At 40.0% G+C, this 24,338-nt stretch overlaps 1 protein-coding gene across 2 annotated transcripts; it reads left to right on the top strand.

Annotated features, from left to right (window-relative positions):
* Positions 1-398: 398 nt before the first annotated feature.
* On the top strand, positions 399-22,441 carry LOC113013921 (olfactomedin-like protein 3B). 2 transcript variants are annotated; one of them, XM_026155156.1, is made up of 4 exons: positions 399-1,483; positions 7,254-7,330; positions 17,901-18,213; positions 20,619-22,441. In XM_026155156.1, the coding sequence occupies exons 1-4, from the start codon at positions 1,474-1,476 to the stop codon at positions 21,401-21,403; spliced, it is 1,185 nt and encodes a 394-aa protein (XP_026010941.1). In that variant the 5' UTR covers positions 399-1,473; the 3' UTR covers positions 21,404-22,441. The 2 variants fall into 2 exon arrangements, with proteins under 2 accessions (XP_026010941.1, XP_026010940.1); XM_026155155.1 differs by lacking the exons at positions 399-1,483; positions 7,254-7,330 and adding an exon at positions 10,514-10,911.
* Positions 22,442-24,338: the final 1,897 nt, after the last annotated feature.

Genomic DNA, 24,338 nt, shown 5'->3' with positions numbered 1-24,338 from the left:
TATTTGATACCGATCTTGGTCTGGTTAATTGAGCAAATTGTTTTATATATTGCGCACTAGGGAAGAATGTCTCGACTTATACAGAAAATCATCTTCACTGATTTACTTTTTGAAATCTCTGGATCACTGCTTCAGCTGAGAAAAGAAAAGCCATGTGCAAATCTGTACTCTCTTTGAACCGAGCTCTCAGGTTCACAATCTGAGCAATCCGTGCCAGCGGGTTTGCAAACATCAAGGACTTCCCTGGCAGCTTCAGGATGAAAGCTTGGTTTTGGTGTAAAAAGCCCAATAAATATGTAATCTTTTAAGCAGTAAACATAAAATACAAAGCCTTCTAAGTTTTTCCCCTGGTTTTCTCTGTTCCTTTTCTTCAGTGACTTATTATTTCACTTATTTGGAAAAGAGCAGCGTACACTGTACGTCTCCAGTATTTTTTCCTTTGTTTACTCTCCTTTTCCCCTCCATCATTACTTTAACCTGTGTTTAATCACTTTCACCTGTGTTCAGTTGGCCCGTGTGCATATAGCCTCTCGTTATCTCGCTACGGCTTTCTGGGCCAGGCACGGGCACCTTATGAGTTACAGGGAGACACAGGCAGCATCTGACAAAATTACATTGTGTAATGAGAATGCTTTAGGTTGTCACAAAACCCCACGACACACTTGGACTTGCTTCTCTTGGGGATCACTGAACCTGGCTCTTCAAATGCTCCATAACTTGTTCTTTGAGGAAATACATTTTTGCAAGTTTGTGCTCACTAGTTACAAACCTGTGGGCATGGATTACAAAACTGTGGTTACCAATTAAGAATCTGAAAGTCTTAGAATGATTTACATTGCCCCCCCCCCCCGAGCTGAACCTAGGCAATCTCCACAGATTTCTCAGTATCTCCTTTCAGTGTCCAAGAAAGTAACATCACTCCCTCTTCCAATAAAGTGAGAAACTCAGTTATAGAAAATCTTAGGCTACAGAGAAATGTGGCCTTAGCAGCTGAAATGCAGCAGATGAAGGTTTGAAGCCAGACAGGGGGAGTGTGCCACTAATAAGACCTTGACTATTACCTGGAGTGACAGCCAGAGAATGGGAGGAGAAGGGCTGGCTCCACACTGCTCAGTCAGCCAGAAAGCCCCCAAACGGCAGGGCTAACGCAGGTCAAGTGATTTGGCGCCTCCGGTGTATTAAAGCTATTTACAAGGGACTAAAGGCTTTACGTTGCCTCACCCATTTGGTCTGTGCTGTTATACGACCTGGCACCGGACTGCCGTGTTTCTCTGACCCTCTCAATCAATACGAAGGGGCAATAAAGAACGCTGCCTTTAGGGGGGTGTTTGCCTTTTTTGTTTTGTTGCAGAGGAAACAGGTTTTTATGGCCGGCTCCTGATTCCCGGTGTGAAGGCGAGCACACGGAGAGACGTGAGATTACACAAGATCATCGGCACTCTGTCATAAACACCGAGGCAGACGCACAAAAACATGCATCCAGGTATGCACTTATTCATGTTTATAAGCAAAGTTACCACTCTTAGGTTTTGCAGTCTACTCAATTTTATGGTAACATTTATTTAAACCCAATTATTTGGAGTTCACAAGACCTCTGTGAATGGTGCAGTGAAGGTGGTGTTTATACAAATCATGAACTCCAAAAAACAAATCCCTGCTTTGATATAAATGTGCCTTCCGGTTGCAGACAAGTAGATTAAACATTTAAAATTGCTTTTCAATCATTTTAGTTTTGGGGACTTTAGATCAAAACCATACTGAACACTGAACTTTATCGCTTTAATAACTAATGCTTGTCTCCAGTTGTTTAATAATAAAAAATAATCAGGCCACATACACAAAGTGATGCACTACTTTTTCATTAAAATCACTAAAACACATTCATCATTGGTATTTTGTTGTTATTATTTAATTAGACCTACTGAGTGACTGTGGGCACAAGTTAGCAGTTTTTTTCTAAAATGTCATATGTTTACATCTTACAATTTTAATGCTGATGTCCATTAAAATGTACTGTACAAAAAAACAGTGCCATTCCTCTTCATTTATGAAGATTTTTACACATTTTTTACTTCTAGTGATCTTTAACTAATGAAACAAGTTAAATTATATTAAATCAGAGTTTGATATCAGACTTATTATTTTATACACTCACCAGTCACTTTATTATCAACTGCTCAATGTTTGTTCGCAAATATCTAATCAACCAATCACACAGCGATATGACAGCTGGGTGGCATCTACTTCCTCCCCCAACCCGCCACGATTCTATTTTTCCTGCAACATTCTGACGGGAGGGTCAGAATTTCGAACAAACAACATGAAAACATGGATCCATCCTGAGCTGTGTCAACGGTTCAGGCTGACACAAACCAGGTGGTGGTGGTTTGTTTGTATCCACAGCCTACATTTAGGCCAGGAAAACCCATCATATCACAAAGCTCTGAGGTTTTTCAGCACCTTACTGAATTTGACACCTACCCAAATTGCTGATATCGTACCATTCCCCATTATTGTGTTCTGTTATCCCTACTAATGAGAAGTACCAACATAGCTGTGAAAAACACTTTGTGCCCATTAAATTGTTTTACAGAGCACTTACTCACTAACTGTTCATACCATTCGAGGCTCAAGCCTAAATCTCAGGAGGTACAAGTATAAGCACATTTACTCAAGTACTGAACTTCAATTCAATTCAGTTTTATTTATACAGGACCAAATTACAACAACAGTCATCTCATGGCACTTTATATTGTAAGGTAGATCCTACAATAATACATACAGAGAAAACACAACTATGAGCAAACACTTTGGCGACAGTGGGAAGGAAAAAATCCCCTTTAACAGGAAGAAACTTCCAGCAGCCCCAGGCTCAGGGAGGGGCGGGGCCATCTCCTGCAACTGGTTGGGGTGAGAGAATTTGCGCACAGTTTAAAGTTTATTGACTTTATTGTTTCACTATTACACTTTTTCCTGTTTTACACGCACTTCTACTCCATTGCATTTTAAGAGCCAAAGTACTGCAGTACTTTCAATTTGACAGCTGTATTTTAAAGCTACTTTAAGTTTAGAAGCTACACTACACTAAAAAAAAGGAAATAAGGCTTTTAAACACATTGACACATGACACATTCTAAGGAAGCATCAGATTCTCACAGGTTAACTATGAACTTTCTGAACTCCTCAGATGTTTTTCTTTAAATAACTGCAATAAAAGAAACAATGCAAGACATAAGTAGAGTTGCTTTAAAAAAAATTTGCATATTTTTTCCCCTTCCATTAATCATCTTGCAGCCCCTCACATTTTATGTTGTCCCCCTTTGGAGGATGCCAGCACTGAGTATTGCAGTTTTTATTAGTAGCTTGAAACCTCCCAACTTCAACCACCTGCTGGTATTAATAAATGCACAAACACTCTCCTTACAAGTGTATTTTAGTGATGATAAGTTTTAACTTTTTAGGGAGCTAGCAGAGGCTTATCTGAATTCTTCTTCCATGACTAGCTTTTTCACATAAAGCCACATGGCGCCATCTTGTGGGCGACTTTGTAAATGATCCGTGCACAACAGAAGGGTTTCTTTGAAAAAGAAAAAAATACACTTGCCACAGGAAATTTCTCTCCACTTTCTTTTTAAATAAACTGAATCAGAAAGAGCCATCCTAAACAAACATTTGAGCAACAGTTAAAAGCTTTCATCATAGGACAGCCTTGAGCTAAAAGGTTATGAGAGTGCAATATGCCAGTGCTTAGTAGAACATAATGAATCCTGAATGATGTTTTGCCCTTTGATCACATCGCAGGCCTCAATGGCGCAATTAAGGCAGTAATTAATAATAGATTATAAGTCCACACTGAGTGGCAGGCAGCACAAGAAGCACGCTCAAATTGATTTAGCAAAATGGGAAAAAAAGGGGCTAAAACTGTAATTACATCAATCAAAAAGTGTGATTAAACAAAACCTCTGGGGCATAGAAAGACACACACACACACACACACACACACACACACACACACACACACACACACACACACACACACACACACACACACACACACACACACACACACACACACAATTTTACAGCCGCTGGCCTGTTTGTGCCCTCGCCTGCCAGCTCCAGACAGGCAGTGTATTCCAGATTAGATCAAACTCCAGGTTGCCCATTTCGTTTCTAAAAGCAGCCATTCGGCACTTTGTTACCATGACGACACTCCCAGTCTGGTCTGCTGTCTGCCAGCATAAAAATAGACAAGAGGTTGTGGTTCAGTTCAGGACTTGCCGAGATGATCGCGGACAACAGACAATGAGGGGGAAACAGAGTATGATTAGACCACCGTCGTCAGGCTGCTGCAGCACTTGACACACCAACACATTAATCAAAGTTTGATGATGATGATGATGATGCGGCAACAAGCTGCAGCAACTTCGTGGTTTATTTTATGAAGTGTGCGCAAGACTCATGAATCATAGCTTGATCTGCTGTGGCAGGAGTTAACCAGGGGCAAAGTCAGAGGGGTGGGGGCAGCGGTGGTACTGGCCAACTCTAAAGGATCATCTTCAACTGGATATAAAAGATGGATCTCAAAAATGAAGCCAGTGTGGAAGCGGTGACTGCTGTGGTTGCAAACATAGTCATTATAAAACAATGGATGTACCCACTGTTCAGAGTAGTTCCATTATGAAACCCTAGTGTGAGCGTTATCGCTATCATCATCTTGATGTTTTGAAAGCAGACGTGATGTCTAAGAGTGGGTCTGACTGACAAACCAAGGACACTGCACACTCATTGGCTAATTACTTGTGATTGACAAGTCGTTAGCTGATGATCATATGCTAAATAATCCTTCCCTTTGACTCTAATAATGACCATGTTTACATAATGAACTTCATATTCTACTCAATGAGACTTGAAACTAGTGATTGGATGATAGATTAGTGATTAAAAAATCAGAATAGGGTTTATTGAGGTCACAGAACGAGGGAGCCGGGGGCTGTTTTCTCTTAGATTTCCAGTCTCTTGCCCTCCTGCAGTTTTAAGCCTCTTTACCTTTCAGATGCATCCATCTTTTACCAAAAGTAGGGCTGTTGTAGAAGACTATGGGAACATGTCCTTGTGCTCCCTTGATCCATGCACTCAGTATCCTCCTTCCTGATGGGTTTATGGACTCAGCCGTGATTTTCAAGTCTTACTGAATACGACATGTTTATTTTGTACATTATGGTCCTCATTAGTCACCATTGGGCAGCATTACAAAGTAAGTTCAGCATACCCAGTATATCTTTTGCTTATCTGGCTTAATTTACCATAACATCAGTAATCAGGCTAAGCACTCACATGAAAGGGGTTATAAACTCAAAAAGATAAGATTTTTGCAGTTTGTTGCCAGTCACAAACATGGACACGTCTGCTGACAGCAGAAAAAAAATCTCTTTCAAATGAAGAGAAGACTGTAATATTAACAATATGAAAAGGTTAAAACACATAAAACAGGTTTAAAACAGCACATTTGCTGCAGCCAATGCAGCGATGTGAGACAGGCAGAGTAGCCTGGAAGACTGGAACAGCGCTCTGTAAATAAAATCAGTTTAAAACCAGAGAGAAAAGCTGGTACGAAAAACAAAAAGGATACAGTGTGTCATTAACCACAAGAAGATCTGACTGCAGCTCCATTTTCATTTATAATTTAGACTTAAATTATAAATGGATGTGTCATTGTGATGAAGATATGGTGTTTAAGGTCAGATGTAACCCTGCTGGACTGAGGGCATATAAAGAATAAATAAAAATGTCATTCAAACCATTAAGTAGGCTGACTTGCAAATTTTATATAAGGTCAACAAGTAGCAAGGCTTAGGTACCTTTAGCCAGGATTATATATCTATTTTAAGGCTTATACAATTATAACAATTGATTTAAACTTGGAGAGGGGTATGAGACAGGCTTAAGATAAAGCAGAACATTTATTTGCTAACTTTATTTAATCAGGAAGTAACATTGAAACCAAATCTCTTTGAAGCCATATAACTCAAAGCATCTAATAAAGGCATAAACAGTATAAAATACAGACTCTACATCATAATATATAATATAAAAATAGCCTTAACATAAAACATTAATGACTTCTAAGATGAAACACTGACAGGTCACTGTGGTTCCCTGGTTATGAACCCAGCGTTTTTGTTTCTTGTTTATTTATATTTTGCTTGGTGTATTTTATTATATCTTCCAGAAGTCTGTTTGAGACCTACATTTTAGGTTCTCTTTGGATTGGATTTCTGGATGTCTTAGTTTCATATACTGTGGTGTTGCCTGCCTAAGATCTGTGTTATCTCACTATTTCCACTGTGTCCTCTGATTTTTGTATTCCCTGGCTTGCTCCAACCATCTGCCAGATTCTTCCAGACAGTTAACTATGACAGTTTTTAAATTTAACAATAAATATAGGCATGTTTGGGTCTTTCTGTGAGTTATTCCATGCATAGTAAGAAAATTCAGATTCCCCACATCTCTGACAACCTGGGAACATCGTAAAGCAACCATTTAGATAGCATAGCTAACACCTAACACTACAAAGAGCAGAGAGATGCAACACAGCTAAAACGAGACATAAATGGACTGCAAAAAGATGTTTTAAATGTGTCTTTTTCATATACTGTGGGATCTCATAACCCCTTATGTGACCCCACCTCTGCATTCGTACATTTCTAAACTCAGCTTTGGGGTCAAAGGTTGTATGTTAGAGTCATGCGTGGATGCTCCTGCAGTGAAAATAATCTGTTTGCCCACATCAGAGAAATGCAATCTCGTTCAAAGGTGCAATGCAGCGTTATTGACTAATCACAGCTGTCAGGCTGGGAACAGAGCTCCACTCTCAAACCAATAAGTTAGATCATCCCAGGGGACCAGTGAAGCCATAAATGTCTAAATCTTGCTTAATGGAGCAAATGCACCAATACAAACTTTTTTCTTTTTCCCTTTCTTTTTTTTCTTTGTAACTTAACTTTCCATCTGCCGGCACAGTCTGTTTTAATGTCCTCTGCTTTTTCCTCTTTTTATGCTTTTGTGTGGTTCTGTTCTTTTGCATATTCCACTTATTTTGTTACTAAGCCTGTCGCTATAGGTCATACCAGAGCAGCATTTTGTGTTTCTTAGATAAACTACTTATATCGCACTTCTTTTAGAAACAGCATTCCATTTCTGAGTCAGACTCTGCTCCATGTTGACATGATTGCATCACATAATGTCTGCAGATTTGTCAGCTGCAAACTCATGCTGTGACTCTCCACTCCAACCGCATCCCCAAGATGTCCCACTGACTTCAGATCTGGTGAGTTGTGAGCCATGTTCATGAAACCAGTTTGACTTTTGCTTTATGGCTTGGTGCATTATCCTTGCTTGAAGATGGTAAGCCGGCCACACAGTCAGCAACAATACTAAAAAAAACACTGGCATTCACACTGTGACCGTCAGTAATAAGAGGACCAAAATGTGCCAAAACAACATTCCCAACAATATTCAGCCTGGACTGTTGAAACAAAGCCAGGCTGGTCAGTGGACTCATGCTGCTCATGCCAAATTCTGATCATCTGCAGCCTCAGTGAAATAAATTGAGATTCATCCGACGTTTTTTCCTGTCTTCAAATCTCCAGTTTTACTGATCCTGTGCCCACTGCAGGCTTGGATTTCTGTTCTTGGCTGACACAGCCTTCTGCTGTTGTAGTCCATCTGCCTCAATGTGTTGTTTCACTCTGAGTTGCTTTTCTGCTCACCAGGGCTGCACAGAGTGGTTACCGAGTTACCATAGTCTCTCTGTTGGCTCCAAACACTCATTTAACTCTAGAGACTGTTGTGAAAATCCCAGCAGATCAGCAGTGTTTAAACCAGCCTGTCTGGCACCGCCAATTACGCCACAGTCACCGAGCTCACATTTTTTCCCGTTCTGATGTTTGATGTGAGCATTAACCGGAGCACCTGACCTGTGTGTGCGAGATTTTATCCATTGTAGTACCGCCGCATTCTAATCTGACTGGATAATCACATGATTATCCAGGTGTGCAGGTGTTAGCCAAGCTGTATTTTTTTGGCTTTTTTCACAGCAGATGTTTCATAGCAGGGGAAGCACAGGTGTAACCGATTGCACCGAAAAACAACTGTGCTGTGTAGTTGAGGTAATTACAGGGTCGTGGTATTGTTCATGCTGGTTCACTGTCATGGCTTACTGGGATGTTTGTTGGAAATGAGCCATCGCTACCAAATCTGTTCCTGCTATGACAGTCCAAAAGTCTGCTATGTACTGAAAAGGCTTCAATTAAAATATGGTGATGTGGTCATGTTTTCGCACATGCTGTAATTATGATTAATGATGGAGAAATATACGTGCAGCGTATTTCATAATGTAACAGCACATATGCAGCATCACAATCAACAGATGTCCATGGGCAATGTTTCTGGGCTAAATCTGGCTGAGTGAGAAAAGTCTTTTGTTTTCAGACTGGTATAAAATATCTTTTTTAATTTTCTCTCAAACATTTGAAGAGGCTGAATGTTGGAGAGCTTAATCATGCAGGAGGGGCTAAGTGTACAACAATAGAAACCAAATGAGGCGCTTTGGGCATTTGACGCCTCCAAAATGTCAGGTTTTGGATATGTTATAGATGGAAGGATGTGCTGCAGATATTACATGTCTAGGCTTGGGAACACCTCAGTATCCCAGCAGGAGGAGGAAGTGACTGCTGCCTCTGATACCTGGACTTAGATAAGCAACAGAAAATGGATAAATACCAATTTATGATTTCTGCTGTTTAGTGCAAAACATGCCTAAATGGTACACAGCCATTATCAGATCAGTTGGGTGTGTTGTGGCCTGCTAATAGTACTGATTTCTGACTAGTTATTACTGATACTCATGTTTTCTAGTTCTGACTTCATATATTGGCACTAATCCTTCTTGTACTTCCTTTCAGTTTGGTAATATTATTTCATTTTCATTTCTGTCTTGAGTTTATCATTCCAGTCTCCCCAGTGTCAATTTGTATTGTGTTCAGTTTGAGTTTTCTTGTCTTTGTATTTCGTCTGCTGGTCTTATTTTCTGTTTTACTTGGGTTAATCAGTTCCCATCCCTGCGACTGTCTTGATTGTTCTCATTTCCTCCCCAGCTGTCTTGCCTAATCTACCCTTTGTGTATAAATAGTCCTGTCTTCCCCTTATTCTTGGTCACTAGTGTGCCATGTCTGTGCTCCTTGTGGGTAGCTGGAATTAGTTTTTGTTTTTTTCATCAGCATAAAAAATATGATTAATTTTTCTGTCTTTTTCCTCTTTTTAAAACCTGTTTTAGTTTCCAAGTCTCTGTGCTCTTCACTCTGAAGGAGGCTTTATTATTCTCAAGGCAAAATTTCACTTGCAGTCAGTGTAGCTACAGGTGATCTAGACATCCAAGACAAATGCAGCCATTGTTACCAAAATTACTGTTATTATTTTAGAATATTGACATTTTGATCACTGTAATGTGAAAGATTCTTTTTTTAAACTTTCCCCTTTTCAACAAAATGTATGAATTGAATGTTTGAATGTCTGTCAAAGTTTTCATTTTATGGGCAAGTTTATGATTGGTGGGAGGAATGCTGTGCATGAGTATCATGTCGTATAAGTGATGATGACTGATGATTACTACCACTAAAGTAATCCATTGCATTACAGTTTTACCAGTGGACAAAAATAATGTGGTAGAGTTTGTTTGCAAAGAAACAAACACTCTGCTTTTACCTTCTTGCACATGTTGGTTGGATATGCAGCTGGAGCAGCTGGATAGTGTAGTGGTAAGACTACACACCTTTGGAGCGGGAGTTGCAAGTTGCAAGTGATTCCCACCCGGTATCCAGTGCTAAAACCAAGCCCAGGAATGGCATGGCTACGTCTGCAGCCTGTCCGCAGCTCGGACATAGAGCATTTCACTACATGTACCCTGTATGATTTGTTGGTTATATTTCATTAGTCCTATTTACTTCCTGAGTTTATTTACCTTTTGTTGCCACACAGTTTCCTGATACCGAGTCTCTCCAGGTACAGTCATCTCCAGTAATGTGTGTTAGAGTCACAGCTTGAGCTTAAATCTAGCTTTGTGCCATTTCTGAGCTGTAGCATTGGCATCTTTGTCTCTCTCAACACAGCTCACAGTTGCTTCTTCAAAATGCTAAGAAGATCATCTTAGCAGCAACAGAAAGTTAATATCACCCAACAGGGGATTGGATTGGCTGATTCCATTATTCAGCTGCATGTCAAGTAGTTGCAGGAGACAGAAACCTTAAAGGTGTCAGAAACTGAAAAAGAAGCTAAAAGCTGTTTACTGAGTGCTAAACTTACAAAGTATGATAAAGTTTCTTTGAGTAAAAAAGTAATCGGAGTAGAGCGGCACTTGTATCGAGTTCTGTTTGTTCTGTATTCCTTACATGTCTCCGGGAGTGTGTACAACAAGTACAAAGTGAGTGCAGCACATTCACTTTTTTTGGGATAGAGAGGGGTAAGAGGCACAAGGCTCCTCCCTGAGAGTTTGTGAAAACATTCCAGCAAAGTGAGAGCGGTCAAATAATCGGAAACTCTCCGAGTGGCCTCTTACTCTTTCTATGCCTCTCACCTTTTTGCATGTGCAGCTGAAACTTATTCTTCTACTGCACGCCACATATGAGCGTTGATGGGTTGTTTGACACTAAGGACAACTCTGCAGAGGCAAACATCAACCCAAAGAATCCTCTAAAACTTGGAGAAAGAAAGAAACTCAGCTGTTCCATTGATCGGCTTACAATGAAGCTGCTGTTTGCCCTCCTCATTTCCACTGCCTGGACTTTCACTGGTGCCCAGTATTACTACCAGGGGCTGATGGATTATCTGGAGAACAGATTGTTGGCTATTGAGGTAAGAATCGACTGTCCTTTAAGTGACTTATGCTTTAAATGGCAGCTCAGATCTCTGTGTAGTCATAAAAACATCATAAACAACAGTTGACTGCCTCCTCCTCTTTTTTTGATTTGAATTTAATGCCTTTCCTAATGCAAAGCAATTAATGCGATGTCTGCCCAGCTCATCAGCTCTACAGCAGCCTTCGGGGGGAACATCATTTGATGCATGCAGCCCTCTCCTTCTCTGTCCAACAATATTACATTTTCTTCAGGGTTTAAGATAGTGACACACCAGTAATGAGTACAAGCCCAACCTTTGTGGCTGTGGCATCAAACATCCCAACAGCCTAACCGAGAAATGTGTTCTTCAGAGGTAGAATGAAGCTGCAGTAAACAAAGAGCCTCGAGGAAAGAATCGAATTACCGAGTGTTCAGTATTGTTTTTCTTTAAAGTGGCTCTCATGAGGCTACATGTTATATCAATGTCATGAAAGTTTGTGCAAGTCAAACACTTATGTTGACTTGAGGATTAAATATCTGCTCACCTAAGGGAGTAATTTAAATAATTCCTTTATTCTTTCGGTTTACATTTACAGAGTCAAACTGTGTGGCTCCGTTGCAACGATGTCATCCTTAAAACTGTTATAAGCGTGAAATAAATACATTTAAAATTAAATCCCACTCACTTCCCCCCTGTGGTCTCAATTCCAATATACTGGCTCAACCTTTGCATTGATATGAACACGGCAATTCATCAGCAAGCTTTCATTGAACTTTCCTTTCCATTTGTCCACAGGCTCACAGCAATGTAAAGGAGGAAGGAGGCAGGGGAGCTATCAGTTATTACATCTCAGTCTAAATAATTCACCTGTCACTCTCACTGTGTCAGTCATGTGCTGAGAAATACAGTGCTCCTTTCTATTTAGTTTAGGCGATAATTGATTGATTGAAACAGGGAAATCTTACCCTCCCACAGTGTTTATAGTTGGAAACACGACTGAGTCTTCGGCTGTAAATGCATTATCCTTACCAATGTGAAAAATACTAATATACTAGTTTCTAAAGTTTACTTGCTTACATTCACCAGCCACTTTTTTAGTCCTCCACGGCCGCTATACCCTCTACAAAATGCCTTGTGTAGATTAGTCAGTGAAGCAGACTGATCAGCCATCTATCCTCTTATCTATCCTCATACATCCTCTATACAAGGGCGTAACCATCGCTATCCTTGCATCTGTCCATTACCAGCCATTTCCCACTCAAGTTTCTTTGTTTCTTTTCCCTCTGACCAGATGCAGCTTTCTGCACCATCGTTTCATCGTCCAGCTCATAAACACACCACACTGTGTTTATGAGCTGAAAGAAACAATTTCCTTGTTACTGAAACCAATTCTAAAGATCGATTTCACTAACTCATCTACACTCATTCTCCACTTTATTCTCAAAGTGATTAATAACACATTTCTTCTTAATGTGGCACGAACACAAAGTGCTGGAAACATTCCTCTGAGAATTTAGTCCATATTGACATGCTACTGACATCTGTCCAGCACATCCCTGAGGCGTACTGTTGGATTGAGATCTGGTGACTATGGAGGCCATTTGAGTACAGTGTACTTATTGTCATGTTCAAGAAACCAGTTTGAGATTATTCGAGTTTGAGACATGGTGTGTTATCCTGCTGGAATGAGTCATCAGAGGATGGATACACTGATCATAAAGGCATAGGGTGGTCAGCAACAATACTCAGGTAGGCTGTGGCATTTAAAGAACTTGTATTAAGGGGTGTAAGTGTGCCAAGAAGATATCCTCCAGACCATTATCTATGCTTTCACATTATTCTTGCCACATTTGCAGCAGAACTTGAGACTCATCTGACAAGGCAAAACTTTTCCAAGCTGCCATTCAATTTTTGGTGTCAGTTGCAGCTGACTGTCCTCGTACTTCTTTCTTGCTTTGGGTTTGTTGTAGATGAACATTAGAACCAGGTATATACCTCAACTCATTATTCATCTGTCAGCTTGCTGTCAGTTATAACTGTAGAAATGCACAGATGTTGCGATAAAGGAACCATTCATTTATCTTCCATTATTTACAGTCTCAAGTGTGATGAATTCGATAGCTCACTGTAAGCAAGCCTTAGGTTTATGATTGTAACGGTTCATAAGTATTCTGCGTAGCAATTTAATACTATCTGTTTAATTGTGCCTTTTATTGAGGCAGTGTTATTTAGTTCCATTTTAAGCTTAAAATAGTCAACATGCTAATTTTACTTATACCAAAGATGGACATTTAGGTTATAAACCTGAGACTTGCCTGAACTCAGTGGAGTGTTCCAAGTTTTGGTCTCTGACTGGTGAACCACAATGAGAAATGTCATGCTGGTAGGATACATATTGGGCTTTTGTAGACTAATTAGGGGGATTGAAAATTGAAATTACATATACAAAGACTCTATTCAAGTAACTAGCCATTACAAAGCAACGTGGCAAATGGAGAAAAATAGAGCCAGATCTGCAGCAGCTAGAAGATCAAGATAAAGGTGGCACAGAGGACATGAGCCTGCAGGCTGAATGTGGTTTGAATGGTCATTTTATTTGCATTCTTTCACCGATTTAACCCTTTGTGTTCAATATGTAACCAAAATTACAAAACAATATGGCATTTTAAAACCATACACCAAAAAGCAAAAACATGGTTACTTGCGTTTCCTTAAAAAGTCCTACCACTTCTTCAATGGGAAAAATAATAAAAACCCTTAAGAGTTTAAGGTGAGTGACTAAATTATTTTAGAGATCTTGCCAGTCAAACCCACATCGGGAGCAAAAATTACTTCTGCTAACTTTTCCTTCTTGTTCATGTCATGACATATAAATGTATTCTTTCCGAAAATGAAATCTTATTTTTCCTGGCATTTATTTCCTGCAAATTACTCTTCAAAGATCATTTATCTTGTGGAACACTTCCACAACTTCAAATCAAATCGCAAGAAATTTTACTTTCAAAGCCAAAATCTCTTCCTCCTACATCTCTTCTATAGATGCAGTTGTGTGTCCAATTTGCATTCAATCTGCAGCAGGTTGCATCCACATGCAATAAAAAAACTCCACCAAAATAAATCACAAAATGACAATGCTATATACAGTGGGGCAAAAAAGTATTTAGTCAGCCACCGATTGTGCAAGTTCCCCCACCTAAAATGATGACAGAGGTCAGTAATTTGCACCAGAGGTACACTTCAACTGTGAGAGACAGAATGTGAAAAAAAAAATCCATGAATCCACATGGTAGGATTTGTAAAGAATTTATTCGTAATTCAGGGTGGAAAATAAGTATTTGGTCAATAACAAAAATACAACTCAATACTTTGTAACATAACCTTTGTTGGCAATAACAGAGGTCAAACGTTTACTATAGGTCTTTACCAGGGGCCCGTTCTTCGTACGTCGCTTACTACATCCAAGATCAAATGACACATCCAAGATCAAATCATCGCGCTAACTCTGAGCTCGCTATTCCGGTTCTCCGAACACACCTGTTGTTGACGATTAGTATAGCTGGATGAAGTAATGTGAGATCACTGGGTGGCCCAACAGGGGCTACGCATCGATAGTAGAAACATTGATCGGCAACCCTTTGATTGGTCGGCGAAAATGTCGAAGGAGCGCGCTCGGTATTCTTCGGCAGCAGAGCAAGAACTCTTGAGTGAGGGATTTTAGGAGTTTCAGAGTCTAATTAAAACGCAAGAGAACACTGCAAAGGCTGCAAAAGCAAGGAGAGAGGGCTGGCAGAAAGTTGCTGACAAATTAAACTCGTAAGTAATTTAATAATAACAATAATAATGGAGTGGATCTATATAGCGCTCTTCAAGGCACCCAAAGCGTTTTACAATTCCACTATTCAGTCACTCTCACATTCACACACTGGTAGCTGTCACAGCTGCCCTGGGGCAGACTGACAGAAGCCAGGCTGCCATATCGCGCCATCGGCCCCTCTGGCCAACACCAGTAGGTGGTAGGGTAGATTTATCATATCACACTATATTATCCAATATTATATTACATTATATTATATTACATTATGTTATATTATATCCCCTTTCACATTAGAGCCACAACAGGACCCACTAGAACATGGGAACAAGTAAAAGTGAAATATAAGAATATTCTACAGAATGGTAATATTGATCACTTATATTGCTTTTCGTCTCTTGGACAGAGACCCTGAAATAATCTGTTTGTTTGTTTATAACAGCAACCAAGAAAAGGGGCAGCGCAAAAAAAGACAGGTGGTGGTCCTGCACCCCCTCGTCAACAAGTTGGTTAAGTAAATAATACCCTCACGGGAAAATCGATATCTCTCTATGAGCACACTGTCGCGCTGAGCTAAAGGATCCTGTCTGTCCCGCAATATACGCTGGATTCTGAGGACTCTCCTTATCAATCTTGCACCTTCCGCAATGGGTGGCTCGCGTAAACGGACAGGACATGGCTGCGACAGACTTCCCAAATCCACCTTCGCTTTTATAGCCGTGGTCTCTCATCTTGATTACACGAAGTAAATTGCAATTACTACTCTGAAATCTGAATTACATCTGTAATAATCACATACATGTAATAGAATGTTAATAGTACATTTCCCTTTTTTAGGAAATGACCTGTATGTATCTGTGTGACATCAATAAAAGGATCAAGTGCTGCATTATCTTTAGTTACATTGATGTTATTTATTTATGGTACAACAGTGGTAAAATATCGCTGTTGCTTTCGTATACATGAAGCGGAAATACCTGAGTGGCCACGATCTAATCCTGTTTACATAAAGTAAACCTGCTCCCGAGCAGGTTTACGCTTACGGCTCTGTTGCTATGACAGCAAGTCCCGGATGGGCTTCGAAGAACCGAACGATCCAGGATCACGCAAAATCGTCAACAGTCAAATCCGGCTAACTTACTTAGCGAGGTACGAAGAACGGGCCCCTGGTTTGCACACACAGTAGCTGGTATTTTGGCCCATTCCTCCATGCAGATCTTCTCGAGAGCAGTGATGTTTTGGGGCTGTCGCCGAGCAACACGGACTTTCAACTCCCGCCACAGATTTTCTATGGGGTTGAGGTCTGGAGACTGGCTAGGCCACTCCAGGACTTTCAAATGCTTCTTACGGAGCCACTCCTTTGTTGCCCGGGCGGTGTGTTTTGGATCATTGTCATGTTGGAAGACCCAGCCTCGTTTCATCTTCAAAGTTCTCACTGATGGAAGGAGGTTTTGGCTCAAAATCTCACGATACATGGCCCCATTCATTCTGTCCTTAACACGGATCAGTCGTCCTGTCCTCTTGGCAGAAAAACAGCCCCATAGCATGATGTTTCCACCCCCATGCTTCACAGTAGGTATGGTGTTCTTGGGATGCAACTCAGTATTCTTCTTCCTCCAAACACGACGAGTTGAGTTTATACCAAAAAGTTCTACTTTGGTTTCATCTGACCACATGACATTCTCCCAATCCTCTGCTGTATCATCCATGTGCTCTCTGGCAAACTTCAGACGGGCCTGGACATGCACTGGCTTCAGCAGCGGAACACGTCTGGCACTGCGGGATTTGATTCCCTGCCGTTGTAGTGTGTTACTGATGGTGACCTTTGTTACTTTGGTCCCAGCTCTCTGCAGGTCATTCACCAGGTCCCCCCGTGTGGTCCTGGGATCTTTGCTCACCGTTCTCATGATCATTTTGACCCCACGGGATGAGATCTTGCGTGGAGCCCCAGATCCAGGGAGATTATCAGTGGTCTTGTATGTCTTCCATTTTCTGATGATTGCTCCCACAGTTGATTTTTTCACACCAAGCTGCTTGCCTATTGTAGATTCACTCTTCCCAGTCTGGTGCAGGTCTACAATACTTTTCCTGGTGTCCTTCGAAAGCTCTTTGGTCTTGGCCATGGCGGAGTTTGGAGTCTGACTGTTTGAGGCTGTGGACAGGTGTCTTTTATACAGATGATGAGTTCAAACAGGTGCCATTCATACAGGTAACGAGTGGGGGACAGAAAAGCTTCTTACAGAAGACGTTACAGGTCTGTGAGAGCCAGAGATTTTCCTTGTTTGAGGTGACCAAATACTTATTTTCCACCCTAATTTACGAATAAATTCTTTACAAATCCTACCATGTGAATTCATGGATTTTTTTTTCACATTCTGTCTCTCACAGTTGAAGTGTACCTCTGGTGCAAATTACTGACCTCTGTCATCATTTTAGGTGGGGGAACTTGCACAATCGGTGGCTGACTAAATACTTTTTTGCCCCACTGTACTTCAGAGAACAATAGGCCAGAAAAAAATGTTTCACTGATTAAGTTCTAATTGAATTTTATTATTCGATTTAAATTTAATTAACTGCACAGCCCTACAAAACACTGGAAGAAAACTGCATAAAGTGATTTGCAAATGAAACTCACAGATCTCTTCCACCATGCTTTTATTCTGAAGGTATTTTCTTAAACTTCCACTCCATAACAGCACAGAGAGTTTGTTATCAAACCTGTCCAAATGTAGACTGGTTTTCAAAGGGCACCAAGGAAGAATTGGCTCTAACAATACAGTCCTGGGCACAGATACTGTGTTGGTGTAAAATAAGTAACAGTAGCACTCAAAATAACTGGGATTAATTTTCTAGATGAAATGAATGTTTGCAAAGATACTATAAAGATGGACAACATCAAAGCTTCCTGGAATTAAAACCAAAGCATCAAAGAAATTTACTCTGAAACCACACAGAGTGAGATTGGTCATCAAACAGACTCAAAATTTTACATCAGCAGCAGAAAATGGACAGGATACATTGTTTATACTGTTTTCATGGCAGGAATTTTATTTTGTATCAAACTGATGACCTCAGCGTTTGCTACAGTGTAAACACAGTTTTTTTCCTTGTCATCTGGTTTGAATAAAAAAGAGACAAAAACACATATTCCAGTACATTTTTACACTTGTGTTGCTTTCTGCACGTCTGACAGGACCGCATGCAGCTGTGGCATGAGCAATCCCATCGGTACCACACAGAGATGAAGGATTTCAAAAAGCTGACTGCCGAAGCCATGGATGGACTAAAGAATCACCACAGCATGCTCTTCAAAGACTTGGAAGGAGCAGCTGCTCGAGTGGACCGAGTGGAACAAGAGATGGATTACGTGGAAACCCAGATGTCCCCTCGGGCCTGCACGAACAGGGCAGATAAGGTAGTGGAGCAGGAGGCCTGGGAGATGGAGGAAAGCAGAGGTGAGGAAGAGGAAGAAGAAGAGTGGGAGGAGCTGCAGTCTAGAGTCTCTGGTGAGCTGCGGGGTACACATACATCTCAGCAAAAATGTCTTCTTCAGGTCTTTGATCTTTTATTTTAATTCACAGTGAAGGAATGACACAGTCAGATCCTTTGGGATGTATATATTTAGAGCTACACATCTACAGGACCGGGTTCCACACCATTCCTTCTGCAGAGAGAGTCTCGGAAGAGCCATGCCTCTGGAAAATGGGAAACAAACACGGCACTGTTACAAGTCATTTAGCAGAGTGCTTTGAGTCACTGTGCAGTCATGTTTTCCAGTAGAATTCTGGCTTTATGCAACTCATTTATTTCCGCAGAGCTACTCCCCTGTTTGCACTGTTTGAGCGCAGCGTTTGTCATTATAATCATCACGTCCCAAGGCGAACTGCTGCAAACGGTGCTGCAATACAACTGCTGCACTGAGTCATTAACTCAGGTAATACTAGCTTGGTTGAAATATGATGTAAAAAGTTGTGAAATCAGTTTTTAATTCCTACTCCACGTTGGCAGATTTAAGTGAATGTGGCACATTAAGCCGAAGATGTATAATTTTTGAACTTAAATGGTTCCAAAAACTAAAATCCCCCAATGATAGATCATTAAATTGCTTTGGTGCCATTTACTCTCCTTGCAAGGCAAATGAAAAAAGTATTGATTTCTTTATTTTACTGGCTGACTTTACAAGCCAATCAATAACACATTAATTCAAGGATTAGGCTGTAATATCATAAACCCATTGCTTAGGCTCATAATGATGGTCATACACAGTATTCTCAAAATCAAAATAAAGTCTATGATTGAACAACAGCCTTCTATATTAGCTTTTGTGTGCAATCTATTCATGGAGGGAAGGACAGAAAGTGACCTGAGGTCAGTGACATTATTCTCATGTTCGCCGGAATGATCTCTGCACACAGTTCTCCATTGTGAACGTCTGTGAAGTGACCCAGAATGAACTTTACTGCATTGTAGAGACCCAGTTCAGCTTCTGCAAGCACAATGCTGGCATACATGCCATTGGGGCTTCCGTTTTGTGTATATTTTGGCAAAAGAACGATATTAGTCTTCTTTCTCTTCATTCTGCCCTTGTGCTGCACTCATATGAGTCTGAGCCCAATTCCCCGACTGGTTTGAATTTGCCTTTAATTTAGAGAGCCAGATAGAAATGACCACAGGCTGCTGGGTGAAAGGCTGCAAATACACATTTTAGTTGAAGAGTTGCACTTTACTGAAACATGCTAATGAAACTAAATAGGAAAAATATGTTTAAATTATGTTTTTATTAATTCCACTGTTTTTTTTTGTTTTTTTTTACATTTCTATATATTTATACAATTCTATAATGTCTGTTTTGACATGAGGTTTAGAATATAGATGCAACTCTTTCCAGCTGTTTTCCAGTTTGGTCTGTTTTATTTCCCTTTAACCAGGTAATCAGTCACATGGATTACAGTAAGAAAAGCAATTACACTACACAGACAATGGCACATTAATGAGGGTCGATTAAAAAAATAGCTCAAACTTACATCCAGCAGCTCTCTTGTGAAACAAATGGACTAAGCGAACTTGTGATTTTCATGTTACAGTCTCAGTGTTTCTTGGAGCAACTGAATAAAAGCGTTGTTCTGGTGGCAGACAACGCAGACATGCCATGTAAAAGTATAAACAGTCTATGTTGTAGGCTCTGCATAGATTCATGTATAAGGCTAAGTAATCTTATAATCAGTCTATGCTGTTAACAGAGTGACAGTGACAATAATGTTGTTGTCACAGGTGTAATTTATGGAGGTGTTATCACTACATTTTTAGTTTACAGCTTTTGTTATTTTGTTATTGCTTTTGCTATTATTATTATTATTATTATTATTATTATTATTATTATTATTATTTGTTTTTTTTAAATGAAACTATCAGAGGGTATTTTTTTCTGTGGTAGTAAAATTGTAGAGGAACAGTATGATGGGCACTGCAGTAAAGGTTATTAAATGTTATATTTTGTATTAGGTACTTTTTATCTGAAATGATATTTCAGATAACCTGAGATAGTTACAGCTTATCATATAAACATTTCAGGTTTCTGGCATTTTCAAACAGGAGGTTTGTTGTTGCTTTTTCCTTCCTTCTAGAGGAAATTTTGGGGGTTTGTTGGGCAGGTCTGGGATATTTACTGGAAATGGAAATGACCTGCAGCACTAACAAAAATAATGTCTGGTATTATTAACTGACTGGCAAATATGATCTGCAACTGGAGCAGCTGACTAGATGGATGTACTGGTCAGTTAAAAATATATGTACATAATTTAAAGTATATGCAGTATATGAATAGTCCATTAATTTAAAATAAGTGAACATAACCAGTGGCTCTTTCCACTTCACCAATATCCTCTTCTGTGTGTTTTTTCTCTCGCTGCAGACTGTGTGGAAATAATTTCTGGCATCCGATCAGTGAAAATCATGAAACGAGTGGGCAGTCCCAAGGGCATGTGGACCAGAGACCCGAGATCCTCCAAGGTTTACATTTTTAATGGCACATCAGGAAACACCATCTACCAATTCAAATCTGTACTTGACTTTTCACGCTCCCTGGGAGTCACAGGCAGCAGAAGCATCAGGCTTCCCTCTGAATGGAGCGGCCCTGGTAGCGCTGTTTACAATGGCTATTTGTATTACATAAAGCAGGAGGCTGAAGCAGATATGCAGGTGGTTAAATATGACCTTCTGAGTGGCTCAGTGACAGAAACTGCCATGTTCCCTGTGGAGGGCCGTGCCACTGTGTACAACCTCAATCCAGAGACTGTTGCAGACCTTGCAGCAGATGATGAGGGTCTCTGGCTCTTGTATGCCCCCAGTGACAGTGAACCAACCATCAGCCTTGCAAAGATGGACGCTGCCACTCTTGATATAGAGCAAATCTGGGACACTCGATGCCCGCGGGAAAATGCAGAGGCGGCTTTTGTAGTGTGCGGGACTGTCTATGTCGTTTACAACACCCGTCTGGCCAGTCGCTCGCGGGTTCAGTGTGTCTTTGACGTCAACGACATGGTGCTCAGTGAAGAGGCTCCACTCATCTACTTCCCCAGGAGATACGGGGCCCACGCTAGTCTGAAATACAACCCTGAGGAGAAGCAGCTTTACGGCTGGGATGACGGCTACCAAATTATTTATAGACTGACCATGAAGAGGAAACTCCTGGCTTGACAGCAGAGAAGTGGTGTCATATTTTCAAAGACATATAAAAAATAGTAACAGGGAATTTATATAGCCTATCCACCTTTTCCCTATTCATGTGATACTTTGTTTCTGCAATAGTTAAACCACATAACATCCCTTTCTTCTCAGAAGGGTTCTTTTTAAATTATAGCCTTTTTACACTTTGACTAGAAAGCTAAGATTTGCATAAATTTTGATTTTTGTCTCATTTCTAAAGTGTGTTTTTAAATAAATATGAATGTTTTCACAGAAAATAAATGATAAGATGACATGCTAATTACTGGCCTTTGGCTGTGGTTTCACATTTTAACTGAAAGGAAGGTTATCTGAACAATTAAAGAGTGCACCTTTGAAGTAAACGGAACAAAAACTTCTGTCCCCACCAAGAGAACCTATTCCTCTTATAAGTGTGGTGTCTGGTCTTACTATCAAGTCAACAACTTAGAATTTCTAACTGTCTTCGAGATGCGTTGGAAATGACTGTGTGAACTTCTGCAAAAACAAAATAAAAGGAGGTCCAGTGTAACCTCTACCAGGCAAAGCTGACACATTTTTAAGGAATCCACACAAATGACATTTTTAATAGTTTTCATCATATTTCTGTGTGCATAAAATCTAAGCTGAGACATGTAATACCTTCAGTGTGTCCTGGGTGTATTCTGGGGGCTCATACCTGGAACAGCTTATTTAGGAGTTGCCCAGGAGGCATCCCACCCAGTCAGATACCAAAACTGCCTCAGCTTCACAGAGATGATTCATATCATGAAGAATATCATCTACCGCTGCCATTTCCAGTTTAATAAAACATACAGATTCAGCAAGCGCAGGCTTCACAATCTTTGTCAGGGTAATGAGAAACTAGTTCATCAGTTGTTTTGCTAATAAACACCTTAATCTTCATCGATATATTTAATCCCCAATTGATGTCATACAGTGCTGAAGACTTTTAATTCAACTTGGATTTCTTTAAATTCTTCTATTGGCATGCCTGTTTTTTTCTGAGCTCAATGCTTTACTTTTGATTTTTATATTTTAATATTTTAATCAAATTTGCCATTAACACATAGTTTTATGTGCAGTGAGGTAATACTGTTATTTGATTGTAAAGAAATTCCTCTGTCACTGGTCATTGCCAATTCGTGGTAAATATGATGATCACTGTATTAATTTATTACTCGTCCTCACCAGAAAAATGAAGATGTCCAGCAAGATGCAGGAGACTGTCAACATACATAAAAGAATAATAGACCAGTGAGACTCTTATCTTGTCATTTTGCATTAAACAGTAGAACATTGAGGGATTTTTTAAATTTGTTTTTTTGTTGTCTGTGCGCCTTTCTGTCACCAGTTTTTTAATAAAATTAGAAGTTCTTAGGTAGCCCATTCTTCTGTTTGTGATGTTTGCTGGTGGCTGGAAAGCAGCTAATATGTGAATTAATATCTGGTGGTAATTTTGACTTACACCCAAAATAGAAATAAAAAGTTTAAGACAGGCAGTAGTGTTATAATCTGTCTGATGTTCAGAAATACAATCTAATGCTGATGTCGAACTGAACCATTTTATGTGCTTAGTTAAGACGAATTCAAGCGCCAGCTAATCAAACATCGTTCTTCTTTAAACGCCCCAGTGCTGCCAGCAGCCAATCAAAACCCATTATGTAATTATCCAGAGAGTGGGATAATTGCTTATACAGTTTAACATCTCAATAAAGGGGAAGTTGATTATTGCATCTTGCAATCACCCTATTTTACTCAAAAAGGGTTTGCTCATGCTAACTGATAGTGGAAGCTCAGTTAGGTGAGCTGTGAGTGTTTGGTAGTTGTTGCTACGATGATCATGTGAGCAAAGATGCACCCCAGATGTCACGTGCTGAAACAACATGTATGCATGAATCTTCAGTCCTCCAGATCAGTGCGTTTTAAATCAAGCTACCTTTAGTATGTCCCATTTTTTAAGCAGGTCATTCTGGTTATTTGTTTTGGCAGATGTCAAATTACACACGACACATTCCCCAAAGGTCTCCTGGGATCAAACCAAAGATCTTTTGCTTTTGAAGTAAATGTGTAAACCACTGCACCATGCAGCCACTACTGAAACACACTTTAAGTAACAATGATAAACTAATATGCTTATGTTTTTAGACTTCTGGCATCAGCTAAGTAGAACTATCAGTAACAGTTCTCACGAAAATGCTAGAGAACACCTCTGAGGGTGATCTGAAGAAGTGGCCCGTAACAAACTCGCAATAACAAATTCAGTTAGTGTAGCGTGAAGAGGTTATTATTTCTCTGCTCTGTTTCTGCTCTTAGAAAAATGCTATTGTGGATTCTTGAATAATACGTGCTCAACTGTTGCAATGTGGAGTGTTAATAAGCAGAACACTTCCTTTATAACAAAAGAAAAATCAATGAAGTAGCCAAACATGCTAGTGAGCATTATTGGAGGCCTTTTCTTGAGGTCACCTTCCCACTACTTGGTGAAAAGCTGATCATATTGACCCCTTATAACTCAGTTTTTACACTCTCACGAACACGAATCCAGTAGAATCAATAACTGAAGGCTCATTATTCCTGCAATGCAACATGGATAACAGTCTTCCAAATCCACATAAAGGAAATACAATATATACAGAGCTTAGCTAGTATCTTAAATAAAAAATGACACAAAACAAACAAAACTATGAAAATGCCATTCAGTTTATTAGAGCCTGTCAAGTCCTAACTGCTGTGTGCTGTGTGTGTGTGTCCACCCCTCATTTAATTCGACCATTAGATTCAGTCGGAATCCCATTTCCTCCGTGCTCAGTCCTGCTTGTTAAGCCGCTGGCTGTGTTGTCATTATATGGTGTGTTTGCCAGAAAATTCTCAGCACAGAGCCTATTTTGCAGAAGTCTTTTAATCAAAGAAAAGAAAATCATGTCAC

Source organism: Astatotilapia calliptera, chromosome 20 (genome assembly GCF_900246225.1).
Source record: "Astatotilapia calliptera chromosome 20, fAstCal1.2, whole genome shotgun sequence".
NCBI classification, from domain to species: Eukaryota; Metazoa; Chordata; class Actinopteri; order Cichliformes; family Cichlidae; genus Astatotilapia; species Astatotilapia calliptera.
Note: the sequence above shows the minus strand (reverse complement) of the source record. Positions and strands in the feature narration are given on the sequence as shown.

Bases quoted from the DNA above. Each gene is read 5' to 3' on its own strand.
- LOC113013921 (XM_026155155.1), top strand. From the start codon at position 10,681: ATGAGCGTTGATGGGTTGTTTGACACTAAGGACAACTCTGCAGAGGCA. The intron at 10,912-17,900 runs GTAAGAATCGAC...CACGTCTGACAG, and splicing joins ACAGATTGTTGGCTATTGAG to GACCGCATGCAGCTGTGGCA. The intron at 18,214-20,618 runs GTGAGCTGCGGG...CTCTCGCTGCAG, and splicing joins GCTGCAGTCTAGAGTCTCTG to ACTGTGTGGAAATAATTTCT.